General features: G+C 52.3%; 2 protein-coding genes across 5 annotated transcripts in view; one reads left to right on the forward strand and one right to left on the reverse strand.

Moving 5' to 3' along the window:
* The window catches only part of BOP1 (BOP1 ribosomal biogenesis factor), a 79,192-nt gene extending 77,752 nt beyond the window's left edge, over positions 1 to 1,440 (forward strand). For 2 of the 4 annotated variants that reach the window (XM_064405975.1, XM_064405978.1), the window contains exon 16: positions 32 to 392. In XM_064405975.1, coding sequence (XP_064262045.1) covers positions 32 to 377 — 346 coding nt within the window. In that variant the 3' untranslated portion in view covers positions 378 to 392. Of the gene's footprint in view, positions 1 to 31; positions 393 to 709 lie in introns of those variants that run through there. The other 2 variants (XM_064405977.1, XM_064405976.1) reach the window with 2 other exon arrangements.
* A 1,900-nt stretch (positions 1,441 to 3,340) lies between these two features.
* The window catches only part of LOC135291705 (maestro heat-like repeat-containing protein family member 1), a gene marked incomplete at its 5' end in the record, with an annotated part of 31,736 nt that continues 19,296 nt past the window's right edge, over positions 3,341 to 15,780 (reverse strand). Inside the window, 8 exon segments of the mRNA XM_064405966.1 lie at positions 3,341 to 3,562; positions 6,528 to 6,593; positions 7,997 to 8,099; positions 9,473 to 9,607; positions 9,692 to 9,844; positions 10,937 to 11,125; positions 12,079 to 12,225; positions 15,217 to 15,331. Coding sequence (XP_064262036.1) covers positions 3,477 to 3,562; positions 6,528 to 6,593; positions 7,997 to 8,099; positions 9,473 to 9,607; positions 9,692 to 9,844; positions 10,937 to 11,125; positions 12,079 to 12,225; positions 15,217 to 15,331 — 994 coding nt within the window.

A 15,780-nucleotide genomic window follows, 5' to 3' on the forward strand; every position in this document is an offset into this window, starting at 1 on the left:
ACAATTCCCGTTTTTCTCCCCCGCCTGGCAGTGACCTGCTGCAGAACCTGTTTTCCCTCTGTGACAATTCCCATTTTTCCCGTTTTGCCCATTTTCCCCGTTTTTCCCCCCGCTGTCCGGCAGTGACCTGCTGCAGAACTCGTTTTCCCTCTGTGACAACTCCCGTTTTTCCCGTTTCTCTCCCCGTTTCTCCCCCCGTGTCCGGCAGTGACCTGCTGCAGAACGCGTTTTCCCGCTGTCACAATTCCCATTTTTCCCATTTTTCCCGTTTTTCCCTCATGTCCGGCAGTGACCTGCTGCAGAACGCGTTTTCCCGCTGTCACAATTCCCGTTTTTCCCGTTTCTCTCCCCGTTTTCCCCCCTGTGTCTGGCAGTGACCTGCTGCAGAACGCGTTTTCCCGCTGTCACAATTCCCATTTTTCCCATTTTTCCCGTTTTTCCCTCATGTCCGGCAGTGACCTGCTGCAGAACGCGTTTTCCCGCTGTCACAATTCCCGTTTTTCCCGTTTCTCTCCCCGTTTTCCCCCCTGTGTCTGGCAGTGACCTGCTGCAGAACGCGTTTTCCCGCTGTCACAATTCCCGTTTTTCTCCCCGTTTTTCTCCCGTTTCTCTCCCCGTTTGGCAGTGACCTGCTGCAGAACGCGTTTTCCCGGTGTCACAATTCCCGTTTTTCCCGTTTTTCTCCCCGTTTTCCCCCTGTGTCCGGCAGTGACCTGCTGCAGAACGCGCTGCTGGTGCCGCTCAAGGTGCTCAAGGGCCACGCGCCCGCCCTGGACCTCGGCGTGCTCGACGTCGCCTTCCACCCCCAGCAGCCCTGGCTCTTCTCCTCGGGCGCCGACGGCACCGTGCGCCTCTACACCTGACCCGGGATCCGCCCCGGGATCCACCGGGATCCGCCCCGGGATCCACCGGGATCCATCCCGGGATCCATCCTGGGATCCACCCTGGGATCCATCCTGGGATCCACACCGGGATCCATCCCGGGATCCACACCCAGAACCTGACCCGGGATCCACACCGGGATCCACACTGATATCCACACCCGGATCCACCCCCAGCAGCCCTGGCTCTTCTCCTCGGGCGCCGACGGCACCGTGCGCCTCTACACCTGACCCGGATTCACCCCGGGATCCACTGGGATCCACCTTGGGATCCCCAGCTCTTCTCCTCCGGTGTCGATGGCCTACACCTGACCAGACCTGCCCAAAAGGATCCAACGGGATCCAACAGGATCCACAGGGATCCTCAGCTTTTCTCCAAGGGCACAGTGCACCTCTACACCTGACCTGCCCAACGGGATCCAGTGGGATCCACCCCGGGATTCCTGGCTCTTCTCCAAGGGCACTGTGTGACTCTACACCTGAAATTCCCAACGGGATCCAGCAGGATCCGCCACCTTTGGAATTGCCAGTGCTCAATAAAGGCTTTTTTTGGATACGATCCTGATCTCCGTGTGCTGAATTCCCCAGCGTTCCCATTCCCAGATCTCTGTGTCCCACATTCCCTGCACTGGACCTTCCCACGGGGATCCAACAGGATCCACAGGGATCCGCTGCCTTCGGAATTCACCAGGCTCAATGAAGGCTTTTTTTGGATCCCGGGATCTTCGTGTCCAGAATTCCCAACATTCCCATTCCCACATCTCTGTATCCCACATTCCCTACACCCGACCTTCCCTGGGATCCAGTGGGCTCCACCCGGATCCAATGAGATCCACAGTGATCCTCCACCATCGGAATTCCCGGCTCTCCATAATGGCTATTTTTGGATATGATCCCAAACTTTTTGTATCCTGAATTCCCCAATATTCCCATTCCCTCCCCGCATTTCCCATGGGAATCTGATAGGGATCCACCAGGATCTGCTGCCAGCAGAATTCCCGTTCCCAGGGCTCAGTAAAGGCTTTTTTTGGATACAATTCCAAGCTCTTCATGTCCTGAATTCCCCAGTATTCCCACCCCACATTCCTACACCTGACATTTCCCATGGGAATCCACTGGGCTCCGCTGCCATTGGAATTCCCACATCCCAGGACTCAATAAAGGCTTTTTTTGGATACAATTCCAGGCTCTTTGTACCCAGAATTCCCCAATGTTCCCACATCCCAGTCCCACCCCCGCATTCCCACATCTCCTTGATGTCCCCACCCCCATTCCCACCTTCCCGAATATCCCCATCCCAATCCCATCCCCGCATTCCCTACACACAGAATTCCCAGCATCCACTGGGATCATGAGAGGCTTTTTGTGCATGGAATGGGATCTGGGATAGGATCTGGGATAGGATTTGGGATAGGGCCTGGAATGGGACCTGGAACAGAATCCCAATGGAAAAGCTGGAAGTGACCAGAACAGAGGATGAGATTCCCTGGATCTGATTTATCTCAGGAAGAGTCCAGGGAATGGAGCAGGACCTGGAATGGGATCTGGGGCAGGACCTGGAATGGGATCTGGGGTAGGATCTGGAATGGGATCTGGGGTGGGACCTGGAATGGGATCTGGACCAGGATCCCAAAGGGAAAACCGGAGGTGGGACAGAAACGGGGCAGGACCAGCCCAGAAATCCCAAGTTTTTCCCTCTGGATGAAGCCCTGGATCCTCCCCATGGAGACACAGCTGGGATCCCCCTTCCCACCCCCCAGATCCTGAGGAATCCCGGAATTCCAGAGCGGGATCAGGAGCCAAAGCTTTATTTAAAAAGAGGTTTCTGTACAGGGGGAATTCCGGGGGGGAATTTTGGGAACGGATCCCGTCACCCACCGGGAAGCAGCGGGGGGGGGGTGGGGGGTGGGAATGGATCCCAGATCACCGGGGGGGGGATGGGGCTCCCTCCGGATCCCAATTCCGGCCGCTTTCCCACATTTTTGCCCCCGGGTCTGGGAAGGCGCCGGCGTTCCCGAGGATGGAGGTGATGGAAGACTTTTCCCATGGATTGGGATCCCCCAGGGTATTGCTGAGCAGAGCTGGGAATTCCCGGGAATTTTGGGATTCAGAGGAGGCAGATGAGGCGTCCCGGGGTCTTGGAGCTGGGAATTCCCAGGAATTTCAGGAATTCTGGGATTCAGAGGTGGATGAGGGGCCCCAGGGTCCCGGAGCCGGGAATTCACAGGAAGTTTGGGAATTTTGGGATTCAGAGGAGGCGGATGAGGCATCCCAGGGTCTCGGAGCTGGGAACTGCCAGGAATTTCAGGAATTCTGGGATTCAGAGGTGGATGAGGGGCCCCAGGGTCCCGGAGCCGGGAATTCCCAGGAATTTTGGGAATTCGGGGATTCAGAGGAGGCGGACGAGGCATCCCAGGGTCTTGGAGCTGGGGATTCCCGGGAATTTTGGGAATTATGGGATTCAGAGGAGGCGGGCAAGGCATCCCAGGGTCTCAGAGCTGGGAATTCCCAGGAATTTCAGGATTGACAGGAGGCAGATGAGGCATCCCAGGGTCTCGGAGCTGGAATTCCCGGGAATTTTGGGAATTCTGGGATTCAGAGGAGGCGGACGAGGCGTCCCAGGGTCTCGGCCACCTTGACCCGCACGGCCGGAACGGGATCCTTCAGCAGCGGCTTCAGGGCTGGAACGGCACAGCCGGGATGGGGTCAGGATTGGGATCGGGATCGGGATCAGGGTCAAGGTCAGAATCAGGGTCGGAATCAGGATCAGTATCAGGATCGGGATTTGGTTCAGGATCAGGATTGGGATCAGGATTAGGACCAGGATCAGGATCAGGACTGGAGTCAGAATCAGGATCAGGATCAGAGTCAAGGTCAGAGTGAGGATCGGGACTGGGATTGGGATCAGAATCGAGATCGGGATCAGAATTAGAATCAGGATCAGGATTGGAATCAGGATCAGAACCAGGATTGGGATTGGGATCAGGATCAGCACCAGAGTCAGGATCAGGACTGGGATCAGAACCAGGATCAGGATTGAGATCGGGATCAGAACCAGGATTGGGATTGGGATCAGGATCGGAACCGGGACTGGGATTGCAATCAGGACTGAGATCAGGATCAGGATCAGGATGGGGATCAGGGTCAAGGTCAGGATCAAGATTAGGATCAGGATCAGGATCAGGATTGGGATTGGGATCGGAATTGGAGTAAGGATCGGGATCAGGATTGGAGTCAAGATCAGGATCAGGATTGGGACCAGGATCAGGATTGGGACTGGGATCAGGGTCAGGATCAGGGTTGAGATTGGGATGGCCCAGCCTGGGCTATGGCCATGGAAACTCCAGGAATTCCCAAGGCATTCCCATGATTCCCAAGGCGTTCCCACTGGATTCCTGCTTTATTCCCATCACATTCCCGCTGCATTCCCACAGGAATTCCGCTGCCTTCCCCCAAATCAATTCCCGGCTCCCAGGAGCCACTCCAGGATTTGGGAACGGGGAGATTTTTGGGAAAGGTTTGCCCAGGAAAATCCCATGGGATCCACTCCCAACCCAGCCCCAAATTCCCGGCACTCGCAGGAGCTTCCAATGCCCCATCCCAGAATTCCCAGTCCTGACGGATTCGCCAGATCTGGGGGAATTTTTGTGGGTTTTTTTCCCAAAAAAATGAGGATTTCATTCCGATCATTGTCCAGGACTGCTTGAGGACTGACAGGGAAAAGTTCCAGTGGGAGGAAAATCTGGGATTTTCCCAGCTCGGCTCCTTCTTTCTCCCTGTATGTCCTGGGATTTTTTTTTTTTGTTTGGTGGGAAGAGCAAAAATTGGAATGAAATTAAATTTAAATTAAAGGCTTGGGATGAGCCCAAAAAATAAATATGAAAGGCTCAGGATGATCCCAAAAAAACTAAAATTAAATGTTTGGGATGATCCCAAAAAATTAAAATTAAATGTTTGGGATGATCCCAAAAAACCCTAAAATTGAAAGGAAAGGCTCTGGATGATCCCTAAAAACCTAAAATTAAAATGAAAGGCTTGAGGTGATCCCAAAAAATTAAAATGAAAAGGAAAGCTTCTGGATGATCCCAAAAAATTTAAAGGAGAGGCTCAGAATTATCCTAAAAATCTAAAATTAAAATTAAATGCTCACGATGATCCCCAAAAAAAAATTAAAAATAAGGGCTCGGGATGATCCCAAATAAACCTAAAATTAAAGGCAGAAGATGATGCTAAAAAAATTAAAATTAAATGTTTGGGATGAACCCAAAAAACCCTAAAATTAAAATGAAATGTTTGGGATGATCCCAAAATATTTCTAGTAGAGGTTCAGGGTGATCCCAAAAACTCTAAAATTAAAATAAAAAGCTCAGGATGATCCCAAAAAATGACAATGAGAAGTAAATCCTCAGCCCCCTTTGATCCGGGAATTCGGGGCTGGGTTGGGAAGAATTCCCTCGGGATTTTCCCGGCCAAAACTCCTCCCCAGCCCCCAAATCCTGGAGCAGCCCCGGGAGCTGGGATCGCATCCAAGGTTTTCTTTTTTCCCATTTTTTCCCTTTTTTTCCCCACATTTCTTGGGATTTTCCCTCATTCCCGCCGGGATCGGAGCCCCCCCAGGATCCCCAAAAATTCCCCGAATTCCGGGCGAGTTCCTCCCCCCCCGTTTCCTCCTGGAAGGGCCGAAGGAAAAGCGACTTTTTCTCCTTTTTTAGAGATTTTTTGCGGCTGCCTTGGAGAGCTCGGGAATTTTCCGGGCTCGGATCCACGGGGTGAGGTCAGCGGGGAGAGGGAAAAAATCCCTGAACTCCAGGAAAGTGAGCTCAGCCCTGGCCCCGCCAGGAGGGCCCTGCCCGGGAGGCTCCGGCCCCAAACAACACCCCAAACCACAACAGCCCCAAAAACGGGGACATTTGGCCTAAAATGGGTTTTTTTCCCTAAAAAGGGGGGTTTTTTACCTAAAAATGGGATTTTTTTTCCCTTAAAAATGAGGGATTCGACCCTAATAATGTAGGATTTTTCCCCAAAATGCAAGTTTAGATGCTAAAAATGGAATTTCTTGTCTAAAAATGGGAATTTGGCCCTAATAATGTGGGATTTTCCCAAAAAATAAAGGTTTAGATCCTAAAAAATGGAGTTTTGCCGAAAAAAATGAAGAATTTGGCCCTAAAAATTAAGTTCAGATTGTAAAAATGGGATGTTTTCCCTAAAATGGGGAATTAGTTCTAAAAATGTGAGATTTCCACTAGATGTTTAGGAAGTTAAATGAAGGCAGTTTAAATCCTACAAAATGTAAATTTCACTAAAAATGGGATTTTTTTTCCGTAAAAATGAGGAATTTACCCCAAAAATATGTGATTTTCCCAAAAGATAAAAGTTTAGAAGCTTAAAAAAAAGGAATTTTGCCCTAAAAACAAAGAATTTAGCCCCAAAAATTGAAGTTTAGATCCTAAAAATGGGGAATTTGTGCTAAAAATATGAGATTTTTTTTAAAAATTGAAATTTTTTCCCTAAAAATGGGATTTTCTTCCCTAAAAATGAGGAATTTGGTGCTAAAAATGGAGGATTTCCTCCAAAACCCAAGTTCAGATCCTACAAAATGTCGGGGTTTTTTTTCCCTAGAGGTTGGGAATTTGGGAATTCGCTCACCGGAGATGAGCTGGTCCAGGTCCACCTGCTGGCCCTGCTCCTCGTCCATGTGCAGCACCAGGAACCCTGCGAGAATTTGGGATCGGGGATTGGGATGGGAATATTCCAAAAAAACCCCAAAATTATCCCCAAAAAAATCCCTGAAAACCCTAAAATTATCCTTAAAAAACCCGCAAAATTATCCCTGAAAACCACAAAATTATCCCTAAAACCCCAAAATTATCCTTAAAAAATGCCAAAATTATTCCTAAAAATCCCAAAATTATCCCCAAAAAACCCCAAAATTATTCCTAAAAACCCCAAAAGTATCCCCAAATTATCCCCTAAAACACTCAAAATTATCCTTTAAAAAAACCCCAAAATTATCCCTAAAACCCCCATATTTATCCCTAAAGAAACCCCATAATTATCCCTAAAAAACCCCCAAATTATCCTCAAAAAACCCCCAAATTATCCTCAAAAAACCCCAAAATTATTCCTAAAAACCCCAAAATTATCCTCAAAAAAAACGAAAATTATCCTAAAAACCCCCAAAATTATCCCTAAAAACTGCAAAATTATCCCTAAAAACCCCAAAATTATCCCTAAAACCCCCAAAATTATCCCTAAAAAAAACCCAAAATTACCCCAAAAAATCCCAAAATTATCCCCAAAAAACCCCACAATTATCCCCCAAAACCCCACCATTATATCCCAAAAATGAACAAAACCATCCCAAAACCCCCCGGAGCGATGTCACCCCCAGGTGACAAAAGCCACCGCTGGGACCCCAGGAGGTGACAGGAGCAGAGACCAGCTGGGGACAAGTCTGGGGTCACCAGAGACCCCAAAATTCCCCCAAAACCACCCCAAAATGTCCTAAAACCACCCAAAAGCAGCCCAAAAAACCCTTGGGGACCTCCAGGGCTGATGTCACCCTTGGTGACAAAGGCCACCACTGTCACCCCAAGAGGTGACAGGACTTGAGTCCACCTGGCGACAAGACTGGGATCACCAAGGACCCCAAAACCTTCAGAACTAGCCCAAAAAATCATCCAAAATCACTCAAAACAATAAAACCCCATCCAAAAACTCCTCGGGGACCTCCAGGGTCGATGTCACCCTTGGGGACAAAAGCCACCACTGTGACCCCAAGAGGTGACAGGACCAAGGGACAAGACTGGGCTCAGCAGAGACCCCAAAACCTTCTGAGTTACCCCAAAATCACCCAAAGCCAGGCAGGACCAGCCCAAAGCCCCGGGGGGACCTGCGGGGCCGATGTCACCCCCTGGTGACAAAGGCCACCACTGTCACCCCAAGAGGTGACAGGACCTGAGGGGATGAGACTGGGGTCACCAAGGACCCCAAAACCTTCACAATTACCCCAAAACCACCCCAAACCAGGCAGGACCAGCCCAAATCCCCAAGGGGACATGTGGCACCGATGTCACCCCTGGTGACAAAGGCCACCGCGCGTCCCCGTCCCTCACCGACGAACATGGCCGCCGCCGCCCGCAGCTCCCGCCAGGGGCTCTTGAAGTAGAAGAGGTTGGTGGAGATGAGGCGGCTCAGCAGCGCCGGGTGGCTGCGCATCTGCGGGGACATTGAGGGGACATTGAGGGACACAGGGGACAGCGGGGGGATTGGGGACGTTGGGGACAATGGGGACAGCAGGGACATCAGGGATGTTGGGGACAGCAGGGATGTGAGGGGACATTGGGGACATCGGGGATGTTGGGGACATTGGGGATGTTGGGGACATTGGGGACGTTGGGGACGTTGGGGACAATGGGGACATTGAGGGACAGTGGGGACATTGGGGACAGCAGGGATGTTGGGGACATTGGGGACGTTGGGGACATTGGGGGATTGGGGAGAGTGAGGACATTGAGGACATCGGGAGATTGGGGACAGCCTGGACAGTGGGATGGTCAAGGAAATTGGGGACGTTTGGAGGGATTTGGGACATTAAGAAAATTGGGGACCCTGGGGGATTGGGGATGCTGGGGACACTGGAGACGCTGAGGGGATTGGGGGGATGTTGGAATATGGGACATTGGGGACACTCCAGACACACAGGGACATGGGAGAACCCAGAGTCCCCACGGTGTCCCCATCCCAATCTCAATCCCATCCCCACATTCCCACTCCAAATCCCAATCCCAGTGTCCCAATTTCCCACCAGGAACTTGCAGACGTCGTTGATGAACTCCCCGTAGTGCAGCCCCTGCACATCCCCAGATCCTAATCCCAATTCCAATGTCCCAATCGCAATCCAAAAATCCCAATGTACCAAACCCAATGTCTCAATATCCCCATATCCCAATGTCCCAATGTCCCAACATCCCAATGTCCCGATATCCCAATATCCCAATGCCCCAGTATCCCAATGTCCCAATATCCAAATGTCCCACTATCCCAATATCCCAGTATCCCAATGTCCCAATATCCAAATGTCCCAACATCCCAATATCCCAATGTCCCGATATCCCAATGTCCCAATGTCCCGATATCCCAATGTCCCGATATCCCAATGCCCCAATATCCCAATGTCCCGATATCCCAATGTCCCAATGCCCCAATGTCCCGATATCCCAATGCCCCAATATCCCAATGTCCCAGTGTCCCAATTCCCCAGTAACCCAATATCCCGATATCCCAGTATCCCAATGTCCCAATATCCAAATGTCCCAATGTCCCGATATCCCAATATCCCAATGCCCCAATGTCCCCGTGATGTCCCCATGATGTCCCCATGTCCCCGTGATGTCCCCGTGTGTCCCCGTGGTGTCCCCGTGTCCCACCAGGAACTTGCAGACGTCGTTGATGAACTCTCCGTAGTGCAGCCCCCGCACATCCCAATATCCCGATATCCCAACATCCCAATATCCCAATATCTCAATATCCCAATGTCCCCGTGATGTCCCCGTGATGTCCCCATGTCCCCGTGTGTCCCCGTGTCCCACCAGGAACTTGCAGACGTCGTTGATGAACTCGCCGTAGTGCAGCCCCCGCTCCTCCCGCAGGTGATTCCCGAACATTTCCCGCAGCTCCTGGCAGCCCAGGCTGGGCCCGCACATCCGCAGCGCGAACTTGCACGCCTGGGGAAGCGGGAATGCCGGGAATGCCGGGAATGCCGGGAATGGGGGACCCCCGAAGCCCCCGGGAACCCCCGGGAATCCCACCTTGACCACGCGGGGCTGGGGGTCCTGCAGGTGCAGCAGCAGCGTCACCAGCCCGTTGAGGATCTGCTCCGAGAACACCTCGGAGTCGGAGCGGCTGAAGCGGGACAGGTTCCCGAAGAGCAGGATGGACGAGTGCCGCAGCTCCGCGTGCTCCTGGGAAACCGGGAATCACGGCGGGGAATCCCACAGATCCCGGCCTGGGATCCCCAAATCCCACCCTGGGATCCCAAAATCCCAGTCCTGGTAATCCTACCGTTCCCTTCCTGGAACCCCAAAATCCTGTCCTCTGTTCCCAAAATTCTGAAACGGGAATCACAGGGGGAAATCCCACAGATCCCAGCCTGGGATCCCCAAATCCTATCCTGGTAATCCTACCGTTCCCTTCCTGGGATCCCAAAATCCCACCCTCTGATCCCAAAATCCACATCCTGCCACCATTCCCATCGATCCTGAGATTCCGTCGTCTGGTCCCAAAATTCTCATCTTGTGATCTCAAAATCCCTGTCCCGTGATCCCAAAATTCCCATCCTCTGATCCTGAGATCTCATCCTGGGATCCCAAAATCCCCATCCTGGGATCCCACCATTCCCATCCTGGTAATCCTACTATTCCCATCCTCGGATCCCAAAATCCTCATCCTGGGATCTCACCATTCCCAGTCCTGGTAATCCTACCATTCCCATCCTGGGATCCCAAAATCCCTGTCCTCGGATCCCACCATCCCCATCCCATTTTTTCCCACCCATGTCCATCCCGTTTTTCCCACCATCCCATTCCTGTTGTCCCCCAAGCCTGGGGTCAATCCCACAGGGAAAGTCCCGATGAGAAAATCCCAATGGGACAATCCAAGTGGGAAAATCCCGATGGACCAATCCCAGTGGGACAATTCCAATGGGAAAATCCCAATGAGAAAATCCCAGCAGGACAATTCCAATGGGACAATCCCAGTGGGAAAATCCCGATGGACCAACCCCAGTGGGACAATTCCAATGGGACAATTCCAATGGGAAAATCCCAGTGGGAAAATCCCAGTAGGACAATTCCAATGGGACAATCCCAGTGGGACAATCCCGATGGACCAACCCCAGTGGGACCCTCAGCCCAACACGGATGAGGATCCAGTAGAAATCCCAGCCCAAGGGAGAAATCCGGGATCGGGAATCCCCACGGGACGGACCCCTGGAGACGCGCCCACCAGGCCCCAACCCCATTCCCAAGCCCGGGAATTCCGGGCTGGCTCCTCACGCTGTCGAAGAAGGGCCGGATGCGGATGGCGACGTGGAGCAGCATGGATTGCACGTCCCGCTCCTCCAGGTGATCCAGGATCTTGGAGAGGCTGGACATGGCCTCCAGCGCCAGCAGATTGTTGGGATCGTCCTTGTCGTCCATGCCGTTCACCATGGAGGCCAGCAGCTGCGAGCCGTGCCTCCGGATCTGCCGGGAAAACCGGGAATGCCGCCGGGAAAATGGGATACGGAGCCCCGGGAGGGAGCTGGGGGGGATTGTCCCGGAGAAAATTGGGATTGAAGGGATCCAGGGCGAGTTTGGGGTCTGCTCTGAGGGAAAGAGGCAACTTAGAATTGGGATTTTTGGGAATATTCCCCTGGAATTTGGGGCAAACAGGGATTTGGTGGGTTCGTGGTTAGGATGGGAATGTGAGAATTCCCAGGAATGGCTGAGGGAGTGGGGGGGACTCATCCCGGAGAAAATTGGGATTGAAAGGATCCAGGGAGAGTTTGGGATCTGCTCTGAGGGAAAGAGGGATGGGGAAAGAGGGAATGGGCTCAAACTGGGATTTTTGGGAATATTCCCCTGGAATCTGGGGCAAACAGGGATTTGGTGGGTTCGTGGTTGGGATGGGAATTCCCAGGAATGGCTGAGGGAGCTGTTGGGGCTCATCCCAGAGAAAAGCGGGATTGAAGGGATCCAGGGTGGGATCTGCTCCCAGGGAACAGGGACAGGACCCTGTGAACTGCCTCGGGTTGGGATTTTTGGGAATATTCCACTGGAAAGGGCTGGAATTCCAGGATTTGGGGTCTTGGGAAGCTGGGCAGGGACTGAGGCTGAGGATTCCTGGGAGAGGCTGGGAAAAGGGGCTGATCCCAGCTGGAATTCCTGCGGCTCAGGGAAATGTTCATGCAAATCCCTGGAAAATGGGGCTGGGGGGAATCCCCCTGCTGGGAAAGGCTCTGGCACTGCCCGGGATTCCTGGGAATGGCTCCGGAAAACTTCCCGGGATCACGTGAGGGATTTTTAGGATTTGGAGCCTCCTGGTGCATCCCAATCCCTGGAGCTTCCTCCCCATCCCACAAAACCCCATCCCGATGCTTCAGAGGGAATCCATTCCCTGTGTCCCCCCAAATCCCAAACCCCGGAGCCGCTCCCACCTTTTCCGGGGAGCCGGCGGCGGCGTTGCCGAGCCCGCGGAGCGCCAGGACGCGCACCAGGAGGCAGGAATCCTTCTCCAGAGCCGTCAGCGCGTCCAGCAGCGGCTCCAGCAGCACCAGGTCGTTCACCACGTTGTGGTTCAGGAGCTGGAGAAGGGAAAACATCCCAAAAAATCCCCTCGGGATGCACCAGGAAAAACCCCGGATGGATGAGGGGGGAGTGGAATTCCCGGGAAGAGCCACGGTTGGAGCTGCTCTGGGATAATCCAGGGAAAACTCAGCCCAGGGTGGGATTTGGGGGCGTGGAATGGTTCGGAAAATTTGGGAATTTTTGGGAAGATCGGGCTCCAAAGAGCCACTCTGGGCCTGGAGATTCCCCTCATCCTGCGGAACTGCCGGAATTCTCTTCTCCTTCCCCTCAGCTCCCGATGGAATTGGAACACTCCAAGATCCAGACGTGATCCGGGTTCTGGGATGGGCTACAGGAGGAGCTGGGAATTTGGGATGGATGGATGGACACATGGATGATGGATGGATGGATGGATGGATGGACGGATGGATGGATGGATGGATGGATGGATGGATGGATGATGGATGGATGGATGGATGGATGGATGATGGATGGATGGATGGATGGATGGATGATGGATGGATGGATGGATGGATGGATGGATGATGGATGGATGGATGGATGGATGGATGGATGGATGATGGATGGATGGATGGATGATGGATGGATGGATGGATGGATGGATGGATGATGGATGGATGATGGATGGATGGATGGATGGATGATGGATGGATGATGGATGGATGATGGATGGATGGATGGATGATGGATGGATGATGGATGGATGATGGATGGATGATGGATGGATGGATGATGGATGATGGATGGATGGATGATGGATGGACGGATGGATGGATGGATGATGGATGGATGGATGGATGATGGATGGATGGATGGATGATGGATGGATGGATGGATGGATGATGGATGGATGATGGATGGATGGATGGATGGATGGATGGATGGATGGATGGATGATGGATGGATGGACGGATGATGGATGGATGATGGATGATGGATGGATGATGGATGGATGATGGATGGATGGATGATGGATGGATGATGGATGGATGGATGATGGATGGATGATGGATGGATGATGGATGGATGGATGATGGATGGATGGATGGATGGATGATGGATGGATGGATGGATGATGGATGATGGATGATGGATGGATGATGGATGGATGGATAATGGATGGATGGATGGATGATGGATGGATGGATGGATGGATGGATGGATGGATGGATGATGGATGGATGATGGATGATGGATGGATGGATGATGGATGGATGATGGATGGATGGATAATGGATGGATGGATGGATGATGGATGGATGGATGGATGATGGATGGATGGATGGATGATGGATGGATGATGGATGGATGGATGGATGGATGGATGGATGGATGGATGGATGATGGATGGATGGATGGATGATGGATGGATGATGGATGGATGGATGATGGATGGATGGATGATGGATGGATGGATGATGGATGATGGATGGATGGATGATGGATGGATGATGGATGGATGATGGATGGATGGATGATGGATGATGGATGGATGGATGGATGGATGGATGGATGGATGATGGATGGATGGATGGATGATAGATGGATGGATGGATGGATGGATGATGGATGGATGGATGGATGATGGATGGATGGATGGATGATGGATGGATGATGGATGGATGGATGGATGGATGGATGGATGATGGATGGATGGATGGATGGATGGATGGATGGATGGATGATGGATGGATGATGGATGGATGATGGATGGATGGATGGATGGATGATGGATGGATGGATGATGGATGGATGGATGGATGGATGGATGGATGGATGGATGGATGATGGATGGATGGATGGATGGATGATGGATGGATGATGGATGGATGGATGGATGGATGGATGATGGATGGATGATGGATGGATGGATGATGGATGGATGATGGATGGATGGATGGATGGATGATGGATGGATGGATGATGGATGGATGATGGATGGATGGATGGATGATGGATGGATGGATGGATGATGGATGGATGATGGATGGATGGATGATGGATGGATGCATGGATGATGGATGGATGGATGGATGGATGGATGGATGGATGGATGGATGGATGATGGATGGATGGATGATGGATGGATGATGGATGGATGGATGATGGATGATGGATGGATGATGGATGATGGATGGATGGATGGATGGATGGATGGATGGATGATGGATGGATGGATGGATGGATGGATGGATGGATGGATGATGGATGGATGATGGATGGATGATGGATGGATGGATGGATGGATGGATGGATGGATGGATGGATGATGGATGGATGGATGGATGATGGATGGATGATGGATGGATGGATGGATGGATGGATGATGGATGATGGATGGATGATGGATGATGGATGGATGGATGGATGGATGGATGGATGGATGATGGATGATGGATGGATGATGGATGATGGATGGATGATGGATGGATGGATGGATGGATGATGGATGATGGATGGATGGATGGATGGATGATGGATGATGGATGGATGGATGGATGATGGATGATGGATGGATGATGGATGATGGATGGATGATGGATGGATGGATGGATGGATGATGGATGATGGATGGATGGATGGATGATGGATGGATGGATGATGGATGATGGATGATGGATGGATGGATGATGGATGATGGATGGATGGATGGATGGATGGATGGATGGATGGATGATGGATGGATGATGGATGGATGATGGATGATGGATGGATGGATGATGGATGGATGGATGGATGGATGGATGGATGGATGGATGGATGGATGGATGATGGATGGATGATGGATGGATGATGGATGATGGATGGATGGATGATGGATGGATGGATGGATGGATGATGGATGGATGGATGGATGATGGATGGATGGATGATGGATGATGGATGGATGGATGGATGGATGGATGGATGGATGGATGGATGGCTGGCTGGATCCATGGGTCCATGAGGGACCGGCCCAGCCGCACACTCTGGTGTTTGCCGCTCACCTCGGCCAGGAAGGCGCTGCTGGTCACCCTCTGGCAGTCCAAGGCGCTTCCCAGCGCCGGGATGAGGCTCCGGACGATCGGCGGCAGCCGGGGCCCGCAGAGCCGCGCCATGGCCCTGCGTGGGAACAGCGCTCGGAATGCCGGGAATGCCGGGAATGCCGGGAATCCCTGTCCCCGGGCAGGACAACACCCAGCATGGAAAACCGGGATTGACCCCCAGGGAAGGACCTGGAGCACCCCGGACTCCCCATCCGGGGTTTCTTTGGGATAAATTCCCCGAAAGTTGGATAATCCCAATCCCAACCCAGGGGTTATTCCCGGATGATCCGGGATGGGGTCCTGCCACGCCCTGGCAGCGGGAATTTCCCAGGAATGATGGGATGGGAGGGGATGGACCGGGATACTCTGGGAATCCCAGGGATGCAGTGGGAAAAGGGAGGAGTTTTCCATGGGGACCTTTGGGATCCCACGGGAGTGGGGAGGAAATGACAGGAAATGTGGGATGGGTGGGAAATCGTGGGATCGGAGACACCGGGAATTCTGCAGCGGGATTGGGGACATTGG

Source organism: Passer domesticus, unplaced genomic scaffold (assembly GCF_036417665.1).
Source record: "Passer domesticus isolate bPasDom1 unplaced genomic scaffold, bPasDom1.hap1 HAP1_SCAFFOLD_105, whole genome shotgun sequence".
Lineage (NCBI taxonomy): Eukaryota > Metazoa > Chordata > Aves > Passeriformes > Passeridae > Passer > Passer domesticus.